Source organism: Rasamsonia byssochlamydoides (genome assembly GCF_041956645.1).
Source record: "Rasamsonia byssochlamydoides strain NRRL 3658 unplaced genomic scaffold VTN77scaffold_3, whole genome shotgun sequence".
Taxonomy (NCBI): Eukaryota; Fungi; Ascomycota; class Eurotiomycetes; order Eurotiales; family Trichocomaceae; genus Rasamsonia; species Rasamsonia byssochlamydoides.
In genome coordinates, this window is record NW_027192386.1 from 484,080 (window position 1) to 500,407 (window position 16,328).

Below are 16,328 nucleotides of genomic sequence, written 5' to 3' on the forward strand. Positions count from 1 at the left end.
TTGTCGGAGATCGATCTATTTTGAGGAAAGTTATAGATATAACAGAGCTGTTGTCGTTTTAGCTTGTATGTCCGAGAAATGAACAAGGAAGATGGGGAGATGGGATGCTGGATCGGACTTGTATGTATCTCAGACGACTCGTTTCTTTGTACGATTACCTTGACTTCCCCACATTGCCGTAAACGGCGGTGTTTGTCTCTTTTGCAACAGCACAAACACCCCGTCAGCCAAGCATTCTACTCTCGATATCAATGTTCTAATGCCTTGAACAATCAATAATTCTGAACTACTTGATGAGAATCGATGAGAAAGGTAATGGCTTTTCTTTAGTGGAAAGTAATTTTGTATGTACATCACGCATGTTGCGATCAGTGAAGTACATGTACATTACAGTACAGACATCTGGAGAGGGCAGAATAATTTGACGTCGGACTTGCAAAGGCCGTGTGACGATTTCGATTCATCCGCAGATACGTCAAAACTCGAGTAAGATTCCACTGACTAACTCATGGTCACTGTATGAAAGTAAAAGTGTTGAGGAATGGAAGACAGTAAGGACTAGCACAAAACACAGCAAGGAAATGGGGGAATATGGTCATGGATGTGTAACAAAAGTGTAAAGAAGAAAAAGAGGAGAGCGAATACATTAGCCGAGCAAATCTTGGCTGATGACCACAATCAGACGCCCTTTTAATGCAAAAGAAAATCGAAATTAAGAAAGCTCGCTCGGAGCACGACGAGCGGACACTGCCGCTGAAACAGTGAGCCAGAAAAGAAAACATGCCGAACACTACCAGACGCTAAATGGGGGAAAAGTTATCCAGCTCCGAACCTCCATGCACAAGTACCCTTGACATTTCACTCCTTCGCCATTTGTCTGAGGGTCTCTGGGTGTCGGAAACTTTTGAAGAAGAATTAAGGGAAAAAAAAAGGAAACGGGGTATTGCGAAATTCAGTCTGCATGGATGTGACATGTAAATATTCAAGAGCAAAAAAAAAAAACCAAAGAACGGAGAGAAGGGAACTATAATGCAACGTCCAGTACCAAGCTCACGTCTTGGACTTGGGAACCGGCAAGATCTTCGAGGACTGGAATGAGATCGAGAAGCTCGTTGTCATGAGCATCGGAAAACCAGCTACTGATGGGTATCGCATGTTGAGGATGGAATATGTATGATGTCGGCGAATTATCAATGATGATCGTGTCCTTGAGGTCTCGACCAACTTGAGAAAGGTCCTGTAATTTCCAGTTAGGAGATCACCACCATCTCCAAAACGCACCAAAGCACTGACCTTGACGTAGTTGCCCTGATGGTTGTAGCAGCTGTCTCTGAATAACCGGTGGTGGACGACATTATGGATGTCCAACTGATCCAACAGTGGATCGCCGTACTGCCATTGGGCGTCAGGGGCAGCCATGACAGAAGGCCAGAGTGAAACTCACCTTGGAAACCGACGCAGTGAACACGACCACTTCATATAACTCGCCAACACGTTTCATGAACTGATCGACGCCCGGTCGCTTGATCACATAGATATTATGCCATTGTCCTTCAATCTCCACAGGAATGGTGAAATCCGCTCTTTCGAGAACCTGTAATGCCGGAATACTCAGTAAGCTGCATGCGTCGATGGAGACAAGAATGTATACCTTAAAACTGCTGTGGACGAGCGTCTCATCCAAGTCGAGAACCAGACATTTGCGGTCTTTAAGATGTGGCAAAGGCGGAGGTAGTAGCCATTGCCGGCCTTCCTTGCCTGTCGTAGCGGGCGGACCCGGAGGGGGAAGGTTAACAGGTTGTTGCATAACAGTCTCCTCTTGGGAAGCAGGTCCAGTTTGCTCTTCTGCAGCATCTTGGGTAGCGGGAGCGTCTGTCATGGTGATGTCGTGATTGTCTCTCAGATCCTGGGATGACCTGGTCTGATCAGAAGTAACCTCCTCCTCTACTGTGGCCAGGCTGACATCTTTGTTCTCCGCTTCTGGGCCTGCTGCAAGAAACTTGTTTGAGACGTCTGCTTGTTGCCGCTGCGTTACAGTTTGATCCTGCACAGAACTAGGACCACCAACAGCTGGCTCGGCGACCTGCTCTTGCAACCGTGACGCCGCATCTTGTCCTCCAGCTCCCACACCTGGCTCATCTTCTGTCTGCGGCTTGGAGGCATCAGAATCGACTGTGAATTTAGTCTTTTCATCACCGAACGGACTATGCTCCTTTGAATCCGCCGTACTCGACTCCGCAGCACTACCATCTGCCTTCTCGACCGTGGATGGTGATCGAGCCTGGACCGTTTGTCTGTTCTCGGCTCTCTTGGCAGGGAGCTCTGGATCCTCATTGTCCGGGCGTGACGAACTACAGCAATTCAAGATGGCGAAAAATCTTGTTGACGCTTTGCTTTTCCTATCTGACCTGGAGTAGTCGTAGTCTTCCGGACTGCTGATCTTGGGTTGCTCTGCGTGCGGCGACGGATCCTGCTGATTTCGCTGAGATCTCCTGCTGCTTGCTTTGCTTCGATCTCTCCGTCTTTTCGCCAGGTTCGTTCGCAAGTTCGATCGTGCGTTCCCTGATTCATCCTGCACGGTCTCGCTTGTCACATCGGATGAGGGGTGCTTGCTTCCCCTGGACGAGGTCCGAGTCGGCACAAGGAGCAGCGAACGCTTTTTCTTGGGCCTGCTGGGCGCTGCCGAGTTCTGCCCTGGGGCAGAGCCGGAGGGCGACGAAGTCTGGGCGGCAGAGGGTCCATCATCCGACGGAGGTTGCGGAGTCTTCACCTCATCGACGGACGGTTGCAAAGGCGCTGGGTCTGAACAGCACATAAGGAGAGAGTTTTAGTAAGTATCACGCTCTTTGCGATGCCAGCGGCAATCATATGAGATGCAACAGATACTCACTGGAGTCGTGGTTCTCGGGTGTTGTGGTCATCGGAACTGCTTGGGCTATCAACTCCTGAGCGGATGGTGAGGAGTCTCGCTCTGTCATTGGGGGCGGCAGAACGAGCTTCTCAAAAGCAGCCGCAGCAGGAGCAGGCCACAAGAATGTCCCGAACGTACGAAGCGCTCCCAGAAGGGCTCGGCAATGAAGGAGATTCTTGCCTGAGTCGGAGGTGAAGTCCTCCTCCTTCCGCTCACGCGGTGGAAAGGTAGCAGTTGCGCCTCCTGGCAGGGCTTTAGCTCTCCCGAGCGGGCCCTGATGGCTAGTGCGCTGCACCGGAGAACTGCCAAGAAGGGCGGATCACAAAACCGCAGAACGAGGAGAAACAAGCAGCAAGAGCAGTCAAATGGACGCAGGAAGACTGGGGAAGTCGTGGTCAGAGCGTGGCCTGGAAGATAACCTCGCATCAGATGGCATCAATGGCAGCGCGTGGACGCTTCAAGCAGCCCGCGGACAACGATTTGCCCGTGCAGGAGAGCCCGAGGCCGCACACCCTTTTGGGCTGCGATGGAGGGAAGCCCTGTGGCTGGATACGGACTGACTACGCTGCCAGGATCATACAGGACAGCCAATTAAGTACCTAATTCTTTAGTTAGAAGCTGGGAGAGTGTGACAGTCACTCCCACGGCGCTTGCGGCCGTTCTGCAGGCCCCCCAGCCGGACAAGTCGGCCGCGACAGGGCCTGGATTCTGGCCCTGCGAACAGCGACAAAGGACTGGATTGGGGTTCCCCTCAATTATTCGCTGGATGACTGGGCGATCTTCGGGAGCGATCGACTTTAGGCTGTGACTCTGGCACAAGGTTGTTGCCCTGCGGGTGAGCCATACTCCATACTCATAGCAGTTCATAACTGGTTGTTCTTGTCTGTGGGGCGCAGGGCTTGATCCGCGATCCAACGTTGTAGACAGATGACAGGGAAAGCAACAACCCAGAATTGAAGGATTATTGTCTACGAAGATACAGGCATTATTCTACAGCCACGAGCTTTTTATGCCGCAGCTGATAGTAGTCCCTCAAGATGGTGGTGTGCAGCGCGCAGTGTAAGGTTTGCCATCGTCTGGAAATGGTGTGATGCAAGAATGGCGGGTGCATTCCCGGTGACAAGTCAGACTCTGCGGAGTACGGAGTATTCCATACTGTACTATTCATGGCAGCATCAGAGACGGAGGCTGAAAGACATAATTTAAATAATTATTGCTGTCGTATATGACTATGGAGCAGCCCATCCTGAAGAGTACCTAACCACGAGATCACTCTCTTTGGGATACGCTGATAGATACCAGTAGTTGAGCGTCGGAATATTTCGGCATCGCAGGAAAGGCCAACGAGTCCAGCTTAATTCCTTTGTCATTGAGCATCAGACGTATCTAAGTTAACGAGGAACACTCCAATACCACCTAGGTATATAATGAGGAACCTTCAACCCTTCCTAGGACTCCGAATATTTCCCGCCTGGCAGCCCAGCCACTCCTCCGGTGGGAGTGACAGCTGGCAAGAACAAAGGACTGGCAGATATGAGACATGTAGCTTGTCTGCCTCAACCCACGATCAACGAGACACAGATACTGTGTACAATGTCAGCTGCTTCGCATGCTATTCTGTGATACTACAAGCGCAGAGCTTCCCCAGGCCTCGGCATCTCCGCATGTGGCCCCTCCCGAGATCTGAGTAGACATGGGTATCAACAGAACCTTCAATTGTCATGGACGCGTAGTTTTGTGCCTGGAGACAAAGACTCTATTTTCTTGGTTCTTGGCATGATTCTTTATTTATTTTTGGCCCTCTTTCCAGAAATTCTCTCCTAGCTGGGAATTGAGTTGGGCATCCTGCCCCCGCACGTGAGACGGCAGTCCCCAGCGCAGGTTGGCCGAGGCCATCACATGCAAATCAACCACAGCGACGTCACACCCGCTGTCCCTGCTTAATTCAATCCAGCCTTCCTCCTACTCTACTCTACCACGATCATCCCTCAAACTGAACCTTCGTCTGTGATCTAAAGGAAATTGCACGGATTCCAATACGTCCTCGACAAGCATGCGCAGCAGTTGCTATGACCGAAGTCGGTCCTCTCAGTGACACGGACTCGCGACAAAACGCTGGCGTTTGACAGCAATCAGCCTGCACATGATGGCTGCTCAATCAACCCTTCGACGTCCCGAGGATCCCCTCGTCGCTCTGTACCACCATTATGCCGAGCTCCTTCGTTCTCGCGTCCGGCGCACGTCAAAAACCGCCAAACTGATCGCAACGGTCGCGCTGCTTCTGTCGATCATCGTATCGGGGTATGGCGGCTACACATGGCTCCGAGAGCGGTCCAGGGAGCTCGCACAGGGTAGACGGATGCTGCGCAGGAACTCGGGACTTCGAGGGAAGGATGGATCGAGGATCATCTACGTCCCGTACCGGGACAACCTGACGTCCAAAGTCACCATCCATCCGACAAAGCCGACCACCTTTGACGCACACCGCAGACTGTTCCTCAATCCCCCTCGAGCAGCTCGTCTGAGTGATGGGGAGTCTGTCTCTCAGATCCCTCCGCCGTCGACGAAGCCCGGGTTGAACCTGGCCTTTCTGCACCAGTTCCTTAGCCTGATGAGCATAATGATCCCGAGGTGGAACTGCAAGGAAACAGGTCTGTTGATGAGCCATGGTTTTTTCCTCATGCTGCGAACATACCTGTCCTTAGTCGTTGCCAGGCTGGACGGTGAGATCGTCAGAGATCTTGTCGCCGGCAAGGGACGCGCCTTTATCTGGGGAATCATTAAATGGTGTGGCATTGGAACATTCGCATCCTACACGAATGCAATGATCAAATTCCTCCAGTCAAAGATATCGATAGCGTTCCGAACGCGGCTCACGAGATACATTCATGATCTTTATCTCAACGACAACATGAATTACTACAAACTGTCCAACTTGGATGGTGGCGTTGGCCAGGGCGCCGATCAGTTCATCACCCAAGACCTGACCCTTTTCTGTGCATCCGCTGCGGCTTTGTATTCCTCCCTGGGGAAGCCATTTGTGGATCTAATCGTCTTCAATTATCAGCTCTATCGTTCTCTGGGACCCCTAGCCCTGGCCGGAATTTTGAGCGGCTACTTTGGTACTGCGACCGTGCTCCGCAAGGTGTCCCCGCCATTTGGAAAACTAAAGGCTGTCGAGGGTAAAAAGGAAGGTGATTTCAGAGGTCTGCATTCCCGACTCCTTGCCAATGCGGAGGAAATCGCTTTTTACGGTGGTGCGGACATCGAGAGGCTCTTTTTGTCCAAGAGCTTCAGGGATCTGCAGCGGTGGATGAAAGGCATCTACAGTCTTAAGATCCGGTACAATATGCTGGAAGATTTCATCTTGAAATATTCTTGGTCGGCCTTTGGATATCTTATAACGTCTCTGCCTGTGTTCCTCCCGGCGTGGGGAGGACTGGGCGGTGTCATGGAATTAGCTGGTACCGCGGAGCAGTCCGGTCGCGAACGAGGCCGCATGAAGGAGTTCATTACGAACAAGCGTCTGATGTTATCGTTGGCCGATGCTGGGGGTCGCATGATGTACAGCATCAAGGATCTTTCGGAGTTGGCGGGCTACACATCGCGCGTCTACACGCTCGTAGCTACGCTGCACAGAGTCCATGCCAACGCGTATTATCAGCCTCGTGGTAGCCATCCTGAATTGTATTCCTTGTCGGATGTCCAGGGTACGATCCACAATGGCTTCGATGGTGTCCGTCTGGAGCATGTTCCTATCGTCGCACCGTCACTCTATCCACAAGGGGGTGATGAGCTCCTCGAGTCTTTGTCATTCATCGTCCACTCTGGGGAACATCTCCTAATTTCGGGCCCCAACGGAGTTGGAAAGTCCGCTATCGCTCGCATCGTTGCCGGATTGTGGCCTGTGTACCGGGGTTTGGTGAGTCGGCCTCGGGGCTTTGGCACGGATGGCATCATGTTCTTGCCGCAGCGGCCCTATCTGAGTGTTGGAACGCTGCGCGATCAAGTCATCTATCCTCACAGTGAGATGGATATGCGCGAGAACGGCCGGACAGATGCTGAGCTCGGCAGGATCTTGAATGAGGTCCATCTGGGGTACCTTCCCGAGCGGGAGGGTGGCTGGGATTGCCGGAAGGAGTGGAAGGACGTCCTAAGCGGCGGAGAGAAACAGCGGATGGCCATGGCAAGGCTGTTCTATCATGAGCCGCGTTATGCTTTTATCGACGAAGGCACCTCCGCGGTGTCTTCAGACGTTGAGGGTTTGCTCTACGAACGTGCAAAGCAGAAAGGAATAACGCTGATTACGATCTCGACTCGTGCATCACTGAAGAAATATCACACTTTCCAACTCACCCTCGGCCTTGGATTGGATGGCGAGGAATGGGAATTCGAGAGGATCGGGACCGAGAAGGAAAAGTTAGGCGTCGAGAAGGAATTACAAGAATTGCGCAAGCGACTCGACAATGTAGAGGAATGGAAGCGACGCCGCGAAGAGATCGAGAACGAGTTGCGCAAGGTCTGGGTCGAGGAGGGGGAGCTTGCCCCTCCGCCTTATCAAGAGGAGGAAATCCCGCAGACTCGGGAAGAACCCGCTGCTAACTGAATGAATGTACGGTGGAGTGTGAGATGGACAACAATTCACGGCAATTTCCTTTTTGGATCTAGCTATGGAATGTCTGCATATTCTGAAGTATATTGAAGTGCAAGTCAGTTATGATCTATTCTAGACTCTTAACTTGATACCAATCCTACATATATATTTTCATGACAGATAAGAAGATGAGAACAGAGTGATGAATTTCTTCTAGTTTTTCCTGATTCTCAATTTTAATGCTTCTGATACTGTACTATAAATTACTTTGTACTGTCATGTTTGTTACTTATAATGTACTGAGTTGGTGAAAGACTTTGGGTCAGTGAATAGGAATGCCTATTCAGTCTGTGGCTATCACTAGCTGCCACACTCCTATAAAATAATATCTTATGTCCGTGGTTATAGTTATCACTTCTACCCTTCACTCAGAGGTCAATGCCTTGACTGGTATCATGTGACCTGGATGGGATCCACCAATGTTACTACTGGAGCGGAAGGGGCGAACAACAATGAACATCTACAACTACCACTACGCCACCAGAAGAAATATGTTTCTTTTGACAGCTAAATGAAGCTACATCAATAATAACCATCATGAAATGTCCATATTGCTGATCTTACTCTTCTGATGGTGGACTGTGTTGTCTCTTAAGAGCCTTGCTGCTGTTTACCAGCCAAGTGACCCAACCAAGATTGGGTTGCCTGAGGCAATCAATCAATCATGTCGTCTTCAGACGGCAACGACTGGGTCGTCATCCCACTGGATCCTGACCATTTCAGCGATGGGGATCCGTCTACATGGCCCAAGGGGCCGCAGTTCAGACGAGTCAATGATGAGTTATATCGTCACAAGCTGGCCATGATGTGGCTGCAACGGCGAGGCCAGTTAGAGAAAGGTGGGCCTGTCTGCAAACCAGTTTCCTGCTATTTTTATTTTCTTTATTTTATTTTTATATTTTTGTATCTATCTATTCTTTTTTTTTGGCACTGGATTTTCTATGCCATTTTCTGGTCTTTCAAGACATTTGCACAGGTCCTTTGAACCTGTCATTACATTGTCTTCACCATGTTGCAAATGTTTGATTTAGTTTATTTGCACAGGCAGCGTGAAGCACGTTGTCGGGTTGCCAAACAAATGTTTAAGAGTTGCAGGAGGAAATGTGTATCCCAACTGCATGTTTCTTTCAGAGCTTTTATATACACTTGCAACATGGCTGCAAGATGTTAATTGTCTCCTTTGAACCATATCTTATTTTCATAGTTCATGACTGCTATTAATCAAGATTCCTGTTATTGGCTCTGCCCTCCTACTTGTTCACATGATGTGTTTGGAGCCCTCTATGCTGATGTTGCAAACAACACTCAACCAGGCAAGAACTACATCCTGGACAGGCTTCCTGACAACTATGTTCTCTTCGACAGGCCACGATATAGCAATCCTACTATTGTGAGTCCCATGACCTTAGAGTATTGCCTATGTATGTTGTCTTGTAGCTGACAGGAGATTCTAGCGTGATAAATTCCTCTGGGGCCACCCGTCAGGATCCTACTTTAATTCCCCCAACCAACTATTTCCTCATTTCTTATGGTTGATGAACGGTGGCACTGGACGATGCTCTTGTGAAAACTGTAAGAAGAAGACTATGGTTACTCAAATTCGGCCAAAGGTCCCGGGTGGTAAGATCTTTATCCCAGCGACTTTGCTATCATATATTAATATGATTGATTCTACCAGAGACTTTCAAAACTACCAGCTGGACGAGAATAGGTCCCCGTGGTCCTCTCGACCCCGAGGGTACGCCAGACGTCTTCCGGGCAGCAGTGTTGAAGCTTAAAGAGAGAGGAACGCTGGACGAACCTATCAATGAAACTCTAAGCATGGATTGGCGAGCAGAACACAAATATCTCCAGCAGCACCTCGTCAAATCAAGCCTCCAAAACTCGTTCATTCCTCGTGCCGGAGAGCTGGTCTTGTGGGCGCCAGAAATCGACGGCGAGCTCATCTATGATGAGAAAACGAACACCCACCGCGTCTATTCTTTCAAAAAAGGCCGATGGCTGGGGGTCCCCGCCTGGAGGGCTGGGACAGTGGGCCAGACGCCAGAGGAGGACGTGGTTCTTGAAGATCTCATCGAGCCTATGCCGAAACGCTGGGCCGTCAACTATTCCGGGTTTCGTGTAGAGACTTTTCCCGATCCTAACAGTTACGACAAGAGCTATTCGCTCCAAGCCAAATATGTTCACTTAAACTGCATACGACCGCTGAATTACTGGCAGATATTCCTGCAGGGGATTCCGCAGGAAGATTGGCACCCGTCCATCAAACACGCATTGACCGTCATGTCTTCTATATCCTTAGTGGACAAATACCGCTTCAAAGGCACTTGGCCAGATGCCTCTGTTTTCTGTCGAGGGATCTTTATCGGTGCAGAACTGCTGCTAGTAGGGGATGCGGTGCGGTTGAAGCCTAAAGGCCGCACGCTGGATGACGCCAATCCCAAGGTGACGGATGTGATGGTCATTGACCGGATCGAATTCAAGCTCCTTTCGTGCATCAATGATGTCAGGTCGCCGCTGCTGGCAGAGAAGCATGCCGTGCGCATTCGAGGCAAGGTTTATACCAGGTCACCCGAGAGGGCGTATCGCGGACCTGGCATGGTAGGACCGCCGCGGCCTCTCACGCATGAAGAAGTGACCAATGCATTTAATTACGTCGGGATGAATGGATACGGAGCGTGGTATCCCGTCCATGCACCGGACAAGTTCATGTGCATATCTCAGGACATGGTCCTCGGGCGGTGTTACGAGCCGGATGCGATGAAGCTCATCTTCGACGACACCTCGCTTGGCCTCGACTTTCACGGCGTGTTATCCGGACGCAAATATTCCCGTGAGACGGATGAGCGCATCCCACCAGGCAAGGATTGGTTCTGGGGCGACTACCGGACGCAGGCGCTCGCGCTGGACTCGCTCAACGGCGAAGACGTCGGGCGGTACAACGAGGCACGCAATCCGAAAATGTGGCGAGGCTGCTTACAAGTCATTGACGGGCGAGCCACAGCGAGCGATCTTCGCGACGCCGCCCTTCCGCGCGATCGCGGCAGACCTCCTGCCAGCTTAGCGCAGGCATCCAAATTCGGCGAAGTCGGCAAGATGAGCAAGCTCGTCAGCAGCGGTCTGGGGGCGAATCTGGACGGCAGCGCCAACGTCAGTTCGGGCGAGAGTTCTTCTTCCGAAGACGTGATCGTCAGGGATGACTCGTCTGATGAATCCGAGGAGTCGGAAGACTTCACCAGGCCGCTTCCCGTTCGAGGAGGGATGGAAGAGACAGAATTAGGCGATTATGTTCCTGAGAACGAGCGCCAGACCAAACGGGCGAAGGTTGGAAAATAAATAACACATACACACACACCTACCTTTCTTCCTGAATTGAAAGTGTTCCACTACTCATTCTATATCAGTGCATTTGCTGCGTTTTTATCTTCGTCTGTATTTAATTATGATTTATGATGTATGATCACTACTACAGTACAGTACATTCATACATAGTCTGCGGGATGCGCTGAGGGTAGAGAAGGACTATACAATTACTAGGCTGAGAAATGGACTTAGCAGAGACATATTGCACAGTTAAACTGTTTAGATGCTACGCCAGTACTGTAATCGTGGACTGCCCATTAATTAAGTTAGTTAATAAGTAGTGGCCCCGCTGGCTTCCGCTCTCACGACTCAACTTTACTTTAAGCAAGCAGACGAATCACCACTATTGTCAACGACTCGACATAGCATACGACAGCAATCGATAGCTATAGATACATATTTGCCAGATTCTCGTTTCTACCCAGATCCAGAATTCAGACCTCCTTCCTTTTCATTGTTTGATCCTGATGTACTGTACTGTTCTGTACTGCACGTACCTCTTAAATTAAATTAGAAGAGTGGTCGACAGAAGACAGGAACCTCGCCCCGAGTTGAATTCTGGGAATAATACATACAGTACATGGACTCTCTTTTCAAATGTACGTCATAGGTTTTTTTTTTAAACAGATAGGTTACTCAGGCTTGCTAATATCTCCATAGACTATCAATCGTATCAAATCGATCTCAAACAAATACAGAATGAGACTGGTTCCTGCAAGATGTCTGCAGTTCAAGGAAGAAGGATGCCTTCAACTGGCAGGCCAGCATCATCGTCACTATCACTATCATCCTCATCGACATTACTATCACCAACGTCCACCCCATGAGCATTATCTTCCCGCATTAAGAAGAAGACCTTGTTATGATCACCATATCCACAGTTTCCATCAACGACGAAGCTTCAGCAGTCTTCTCGACCTATCCAGTCCTCTCCTCCCCCCAATAGTCTTCCTCGGCCTCGGCCTCACGCTCTGGACCTACAAGTGCCTGATGATGATCCTCTTCCAGAACAAGATCATCTACATGCCGAACATCCCGCCCTTTTCACGGTCGGAGAAGGTGGAGGATTACGCGAGGCGATGTCTGCCCGTGCGCTGGCGGGAAGAGTCGGTTGTGACGGGGGATGGGGTGCGGATATCCCTGCTTGTAGGGAATATAGAAGAGGGGCAGAGTGGGAGTCAGAGTCAGTCTGCTGTTGCAGATCTAGAGGGTGATGAAGATCACCTCGTTGTTCTGTATTTTCAGGGGTGGGTAACGATATCTCCTTGAAAATGAATTGCTTTTTTGACTATATCTAGCTGACCATTATTAACTAAAATAGCAACGCGTCATCGCTACCCCCACGACTTCCTTACCTCTCTGATACCATCAAGATGGTGAATAGGGCCTCTGCAGCTGGTAGCAAGACTGACGCTTCGCCAAAGAAGACCTTCTCTTTCGTGGCCGTGTCCTACCGCGGGTACTGGACATCCAGCGGCCGCGCCTCCGCAAAAGGCATCGAACGGGACGCATCCGCCGCGCTGGGATGGATTCTCCAGCGGTACGCAAACGTCAGGCATCTCAAGATCGTCCTCTGGGGCCAGAGCATCGGCGCTGGGGTCGCTACCAATGCTGCAGCGGGGTATCTGGAATCACTATCCGCGGACTCCAGCTCGCAGCGACCTATGATTGACGGCATGGTCCTGGAAACCCCCTTCACAAGCGTGCGCGACATTCTACTCGCTTTCTACCCGCAAAAGTGGCTACCGTACCGGTACCTAACGCCCTTCCTCCGTTCGCACTGGGACAGCGAAGAGGCGCTGCGCCGGATTGCGCAAGCTGCAGCAGGCGACAAGCCGAGGATCCTGATTCTGGAGGCGGGCAAGGACGACGTCGTCCCCCATGGCCAGGCGGAGCGGATAGAGCAGCTGTGCAAGTCGCTTGGATTGGGGGATGTGCAGAGGAAGACTATCTCTGGCGCGCTACATACGGAGCTTATGGCCAAGGCGGATGGGAGGAGAGAGACAGCGAGGTTTTTGTCGGAGAAATTCTGAGGGATTCTACATAGTAGGTATGTTATTCTTTTTTATTTTTATTTTTATTTTTTTTCTCTCCAGTTGGATATTATCTATGTCAAGTGTTGGTTACGAGCTAATAATCAATAAATCTAGAAATCTAGAAAGATACCCAGGTATACCGTAAGACGTGGAGTTACCTCATCCGGTTTAACCCATCTGCCGCTTTGCCCAACAAATTCATAATCTACCTACCTCTCTTGGTTCAACATCTCCGCAAGATCACTACTAAACTGGAAACTTCTCCTCTTTAGATGTATACTTCTTTACATGTTTTACTACCTACAACTATCATGGGTATCCTATCCTCTCCTGAGAAAGATGAGTGTCTCATAAAGCTCAAAGAAATTGTGGACTTGCCACAAATCGCGTATCACTTTCTAAATCGCAGCAAGGAGTATCTTACAGGTCTGTCAGCTACAGCACGAAGCTCTCATACATCCTTCAGGGAATGATGCGCCCAGACAGCTTGCAGGATGCGTGTCTCAGGAGTTCAACAATGATCAGATATGAATGTCCTAACCAGTAGTCAGACTACTTCGTCTGGAATGTATCCAGGTGTTCTAGGAGAAATATAAACCGAGTATGTACCTTAGAATTCCACAATCCCGCTTGGGCACAGTGCTGACCGCCTCAGCGCCCATGCGGCTATGTGCCCTTAACACCACTCTCAGAATGGAAAACTAGTGGTGGTATTCGAAAATTGGGTATGCTAATCTGTCAGTAAACCGAATACAGAAAAGTTCATCTTGTCGCTTTCTCTACTTGCATCCTGAACTGCGGCAAGGTAAATTATAAGTTGAGGCAGCCCTGATTGCGCTGTCCCTAATTTTTTGGCTTCCCTTATATACTCAATTAGTAATTCTGTTGGAATCATATGGGCGCACACATACAATACTATCAGAGTAGAAGCAAATCCACCTTTGATGTTGCCGTGGCCAAGACACCAATCGGCCTTGCCCGAGATGGTGATGCCTGCCCTCTCCACTGATAGTGAGACCTCAGGCACCAATCTCAGATGCATCTTCGCATTTTCGTCTTTGAGAACACGCAGACGATCCAAGAATATCAGATCTACTACTGTGCGGCAGAATAATTCAGACTCTTGCAAATCCACATAGTCCGAACCCCATAGTTCTTTGATGCACGTATCTAAATAGATTATCAGACTAGCCTATTGAACTATTCTGTTAAGGAATCTGACCCACGCAATGTGACAAAGTACCGTCTGACAGCTTGTCTGTCTCTCGAAGCTCCCAATGATGATCAAGATCGTGTTTATTGTAAGTAACTCCAACCGCCTCACAAGCCTTTTTGAAACTATCAAAACTCGTAGCAGGGAGACAAGAATGAACGGGGGATTGTTGCTCTACCTTCTGAGGGAACTTCCGAACATCAGAAATAAGCACTGTAAGCAATGAGAGGCTGTCTGCAGCCACTGGATCTTTGTCGCGGACGTTATTCACAATCTCTTCGTACTGTTCGAGAACGCGGAGCTGCTGGGCTGAAGATTCGAGAGGAAAGACCTCTTTCTTTTCTTAGCTGGAGGCATAGCGGCGATGTCTGATCGAGAATAGGGTAAAGAAGTATCGGTTTGAGATCAGTATGCGACTATCAACGTCGGTCTGTAAGCAATCAGGGGGCCCAAGATGGTCTCTGCCCCAGAGAGAGAAGTCATGTAATGATTTCGGCTGAAGATAAGTCTGTTTAGACTAAGGCAACAATAGTGTTGCAATGAGGCTTAGGCTGACAATCGAAGTGACGCCAGTTGGTACCCAGGCCTTTGGGGCTTCAGCCTATAGCGGCGCCTATAGCCTAGACTGTCCGCCTGCCTCGGCCTGTCCGCCGATAACCGTTCAAGGTGGGGAAAGCATCTCGGGGTTTTTTATATATGATTTCGCCGGACTACACAGCTCCGTAGGTGTCTCTTTTAACTCATAAAAAGTCATCAGATTGTTTACCTCAGGATAGGATAGTATTGAATGCTGCCACCATGAAAGCAAAGACCGTTTCTCCGGTCACCGTGAGTCTGCAAGATCTCGTTACAGGTGAGGGGTAAAAATCAATACATTACTGTACATTACATGACTTTTTCAGGCCTTTTTTTTTTTTGTAATCTCATGTCTCTATCTTCGACGCATTGCTGAAGTCCATCCTGTTTTTAGGCTCCGTGCCATTCGAGACGTTAACAGAGGCCTTTGGGCCTTCGTCCCTGGGCATCATTGTCGTGAAGGACCTGCCGCCCAAGTTCAAAGATCTTCGCGCGCAGGTGCTCTCTAACTCGTCCTATTTAGCTGCGCTTCCGCAGGATGAATTAGGTAGGATCTCACTCTCGTATCAGCTTTTTTTTTTTCGCTCTCGAATTACTTCTACTGAAACGGCATCAAGCAAAACTGGAAAGCCCCCAGTCCAAATACCTGGTCGGCTGGTCCTGCGGAAAGGAAACCCTCCGATCCGGCCACTTCGACACCCTGAAAGGATCGTACTACATCAACTGCGCATTTTACCAAAACCCGGCGCTGCAGAATGCTCCTGCGGATGACTTTCCTGACTTCCCGCAGTACACCGCGCCCAACATCTGGCCGCCGGCGGAGCGGCTACCGACGTTCCGCAAGAGTGTCGAGGAGCTCTGCTCCCTTATCATCGACACTGCTGCGCTCGTCGCGAGGGCGTGTGATCGGTACGCGCTGGCGAATATCGAGGGATACAAGGAGGGGTACCTCGAGCACGTGGTCCGGACGAGTCTGACGACGAAGGCGCGGTTGCTGCATTACTTCCCCTCGGATTCTACTACCACTCCAGAGGAAGAGAAGAAGAAGGAAAAGGATGATGATGCTGAAGACGACGACTGGTGCGCGACGCACGTCGACCACGGCTGTCTGACCGGCCTCACCTCTGCCATGTTCGTCGACGAGGCAGCCAACCCTCCTTTCTCAGCAGACTTCACCTCCATCCTCCCCGAGCTCCCCACCTCCCCGGACCCCGAAGCAGGACTGTACATCCGCTCGCGCACGGGGGACATTGTCAAGGTCAACATCCCGAAGGACTGCCTGGCGTTCCAGACGGGCGAGGCGCTGGAGCGCATCACGCGGGGGAAATTCCGCGCCGTGCCACATTTCGTCAAGGGCGCGAGGACCCCGCCGCAGCAGAGGATTGCGCGCAACACGCTTGCGGTCTTCACGCAGCCGAATCTGGGCGAGGAGGTTGAGCCGGGGAAGACCTTTGCGCAGTTTGCGAAGGAGGTTGTCGAGAGGACGTATTGATGAAAATACCCAGAACAAACCACCACAACATAGTGGCGAGTCGACTGATGGTGTTGTATATGTTGTACAGTACAGCCTGGAAT

The 16,328-nt window shown here is 50.3% G+C and overlaps 7 protein-coding genes across 7 annotated transcripts; 5 read left to right on the forward strand and 2 right to left on the reverse strand.

The window, feature by feature from the left end:
* Positions 1 to 1,024: 1,024 nt before the first annotated feature.
* On the reverse strand, positions 1,025 to 2,921 carry VTN77DRAFT_4235 (uncharacterized protein; the record flags this gene model as incomplete). Its single annotated transcript, XM_069420272.1, has 5 exons — positions 1,025 to 1,237; positions 1,294 to 1,392; positions 1,445 to 1,594; positions 1,652 to 2,802; positions 2,891 to 2,921. The coding sequence occupies 5 exons, from the start codon at positions 2,919 to 2,921 to the stop codon at positions 1,025 to 1,027; spliced, it is 1,644 nt and encodes a 547-aa protein (XP_069281906.1).
* Positions 2,922 to 3,276: 355 nt separating this feature from the next.
* On the forward strand, positions 3,277 to 3,712 carry VTN77DRAFT_4236 (uncharacterized protein; the record flags this gene model as incomplete). The annotated part of the gene is made up of 2 exons (XM_069420273.1): positions 3,277 to 3,452; positions 3,547 to 3,712. 2 exons carry the CDS (start codon positions 3,277 to 3,279, stop codon positions 3,710 to 3,712), a joined length of 342 nt encoding a protein of 113 aa, XP_069281907.1.
* Positions 3,713 to 5,054: 1,342 nt separating this feature from the next.
* VTN77DRAFT_4237 (uncharacterized protein) lies at positions 5,055 to 7,517 on the forward strand (the record flags this gene model as incomplete). The annotated part of the gene is made up of 1 exon (XM_069420274.1): positions 5,055 to 7,517. One exon carries the CDS (start codon positions 5,055 to 5,057, stop codon positions 7,515 to 7,517), a length of 2,463 nt encoding a protein of 820 aa, XP_069281908.1.
* A 712-nt stretch (positions 7,518 to 8,229) lies between these two features.
* Positions 8,230 to 10,901, forward strand: VTN77DRAFT_4238 (uncharacterized protein; the record flags this gene model as incomplete). Its single annotated transcript, XM_069420275.1, has 4 exons — positions 8,230 to 8,404; positions 8,879 to 8,955; positions 9,020 to 9,185; positions 9,244 to 10,901. 4 exons carry the CDS (start codon positions 8,230 to 8,232, stop codon positions 10,899 to 10,901), a joined length of 2,076 nt encoding a protein of 691 aa, XP_069281909.1.
* Positions 10,902 to 11,627: 726 nt separating this feature from the next.
* On the forward strand, positions 11,628 to 12,961 carry VTN77DRAFT_4239 (uncharacterized protein; the record flags this gene model as incomplete). Its single annotated transcript, XM_069420276.1, has 2 exons — positions 11,628 to 12,175; positions 12,250 to 12,961. The coding sequence occupies 2 exons, from the start codon at positions 11,628 to 11,630 to the stop codon at positions 12,959 to 12,961; spliced, it is 1,260 nt and encodes a 419-aa protein (XP_069281910.1).
* Positions 12,962 to 13,475: 514 nt separating this feature from the next.
* On the reverse strand, positions 13,476 to 14,006 carry VTN77DRAFT_4240 (uncharacterized protein; the record flags this gene model as incomplete). The annotated part of the gene is made up of 4 exons (XM_069420278.1): positions 13,476 to 13,500; positions 13,574 to 13,665; positions 13,719 to 13,824; positions 13,876 to 14,006. The coding sequence occupies 4 exons, from the start codon at positions 14,004 to 14,006 to the stop codon at positions 13,476 to 13,478; spliced, it is 354 nt and encodes a 117-aa protein (XP_069281911.1).
* A 969-nt stretch (positions 14,007 to 14,975) lies between these two features.
* Positions 14,976 to 16,245, forward strand: VTN77DRAFT_4241 (uncharacterized protein; the record flags this gene model as incomplete). The annotated part of the gene is made up of 3 exons (XM_069420279.1): positions 14,976 to 15,030; positions 15,148 to 15,300; positions 15,371 to 16,245. 3 exons carry the CDS (start codon positions 14,976 to 14,978, stop codon positions 16,243 to 16,245), a joined length of 1,083 nt encoding a protein of 360 aa, XP_069281912.1.
* Between the last annotated feature and the right edge of the window lie 83 nt (positions 16,246 to 16,328).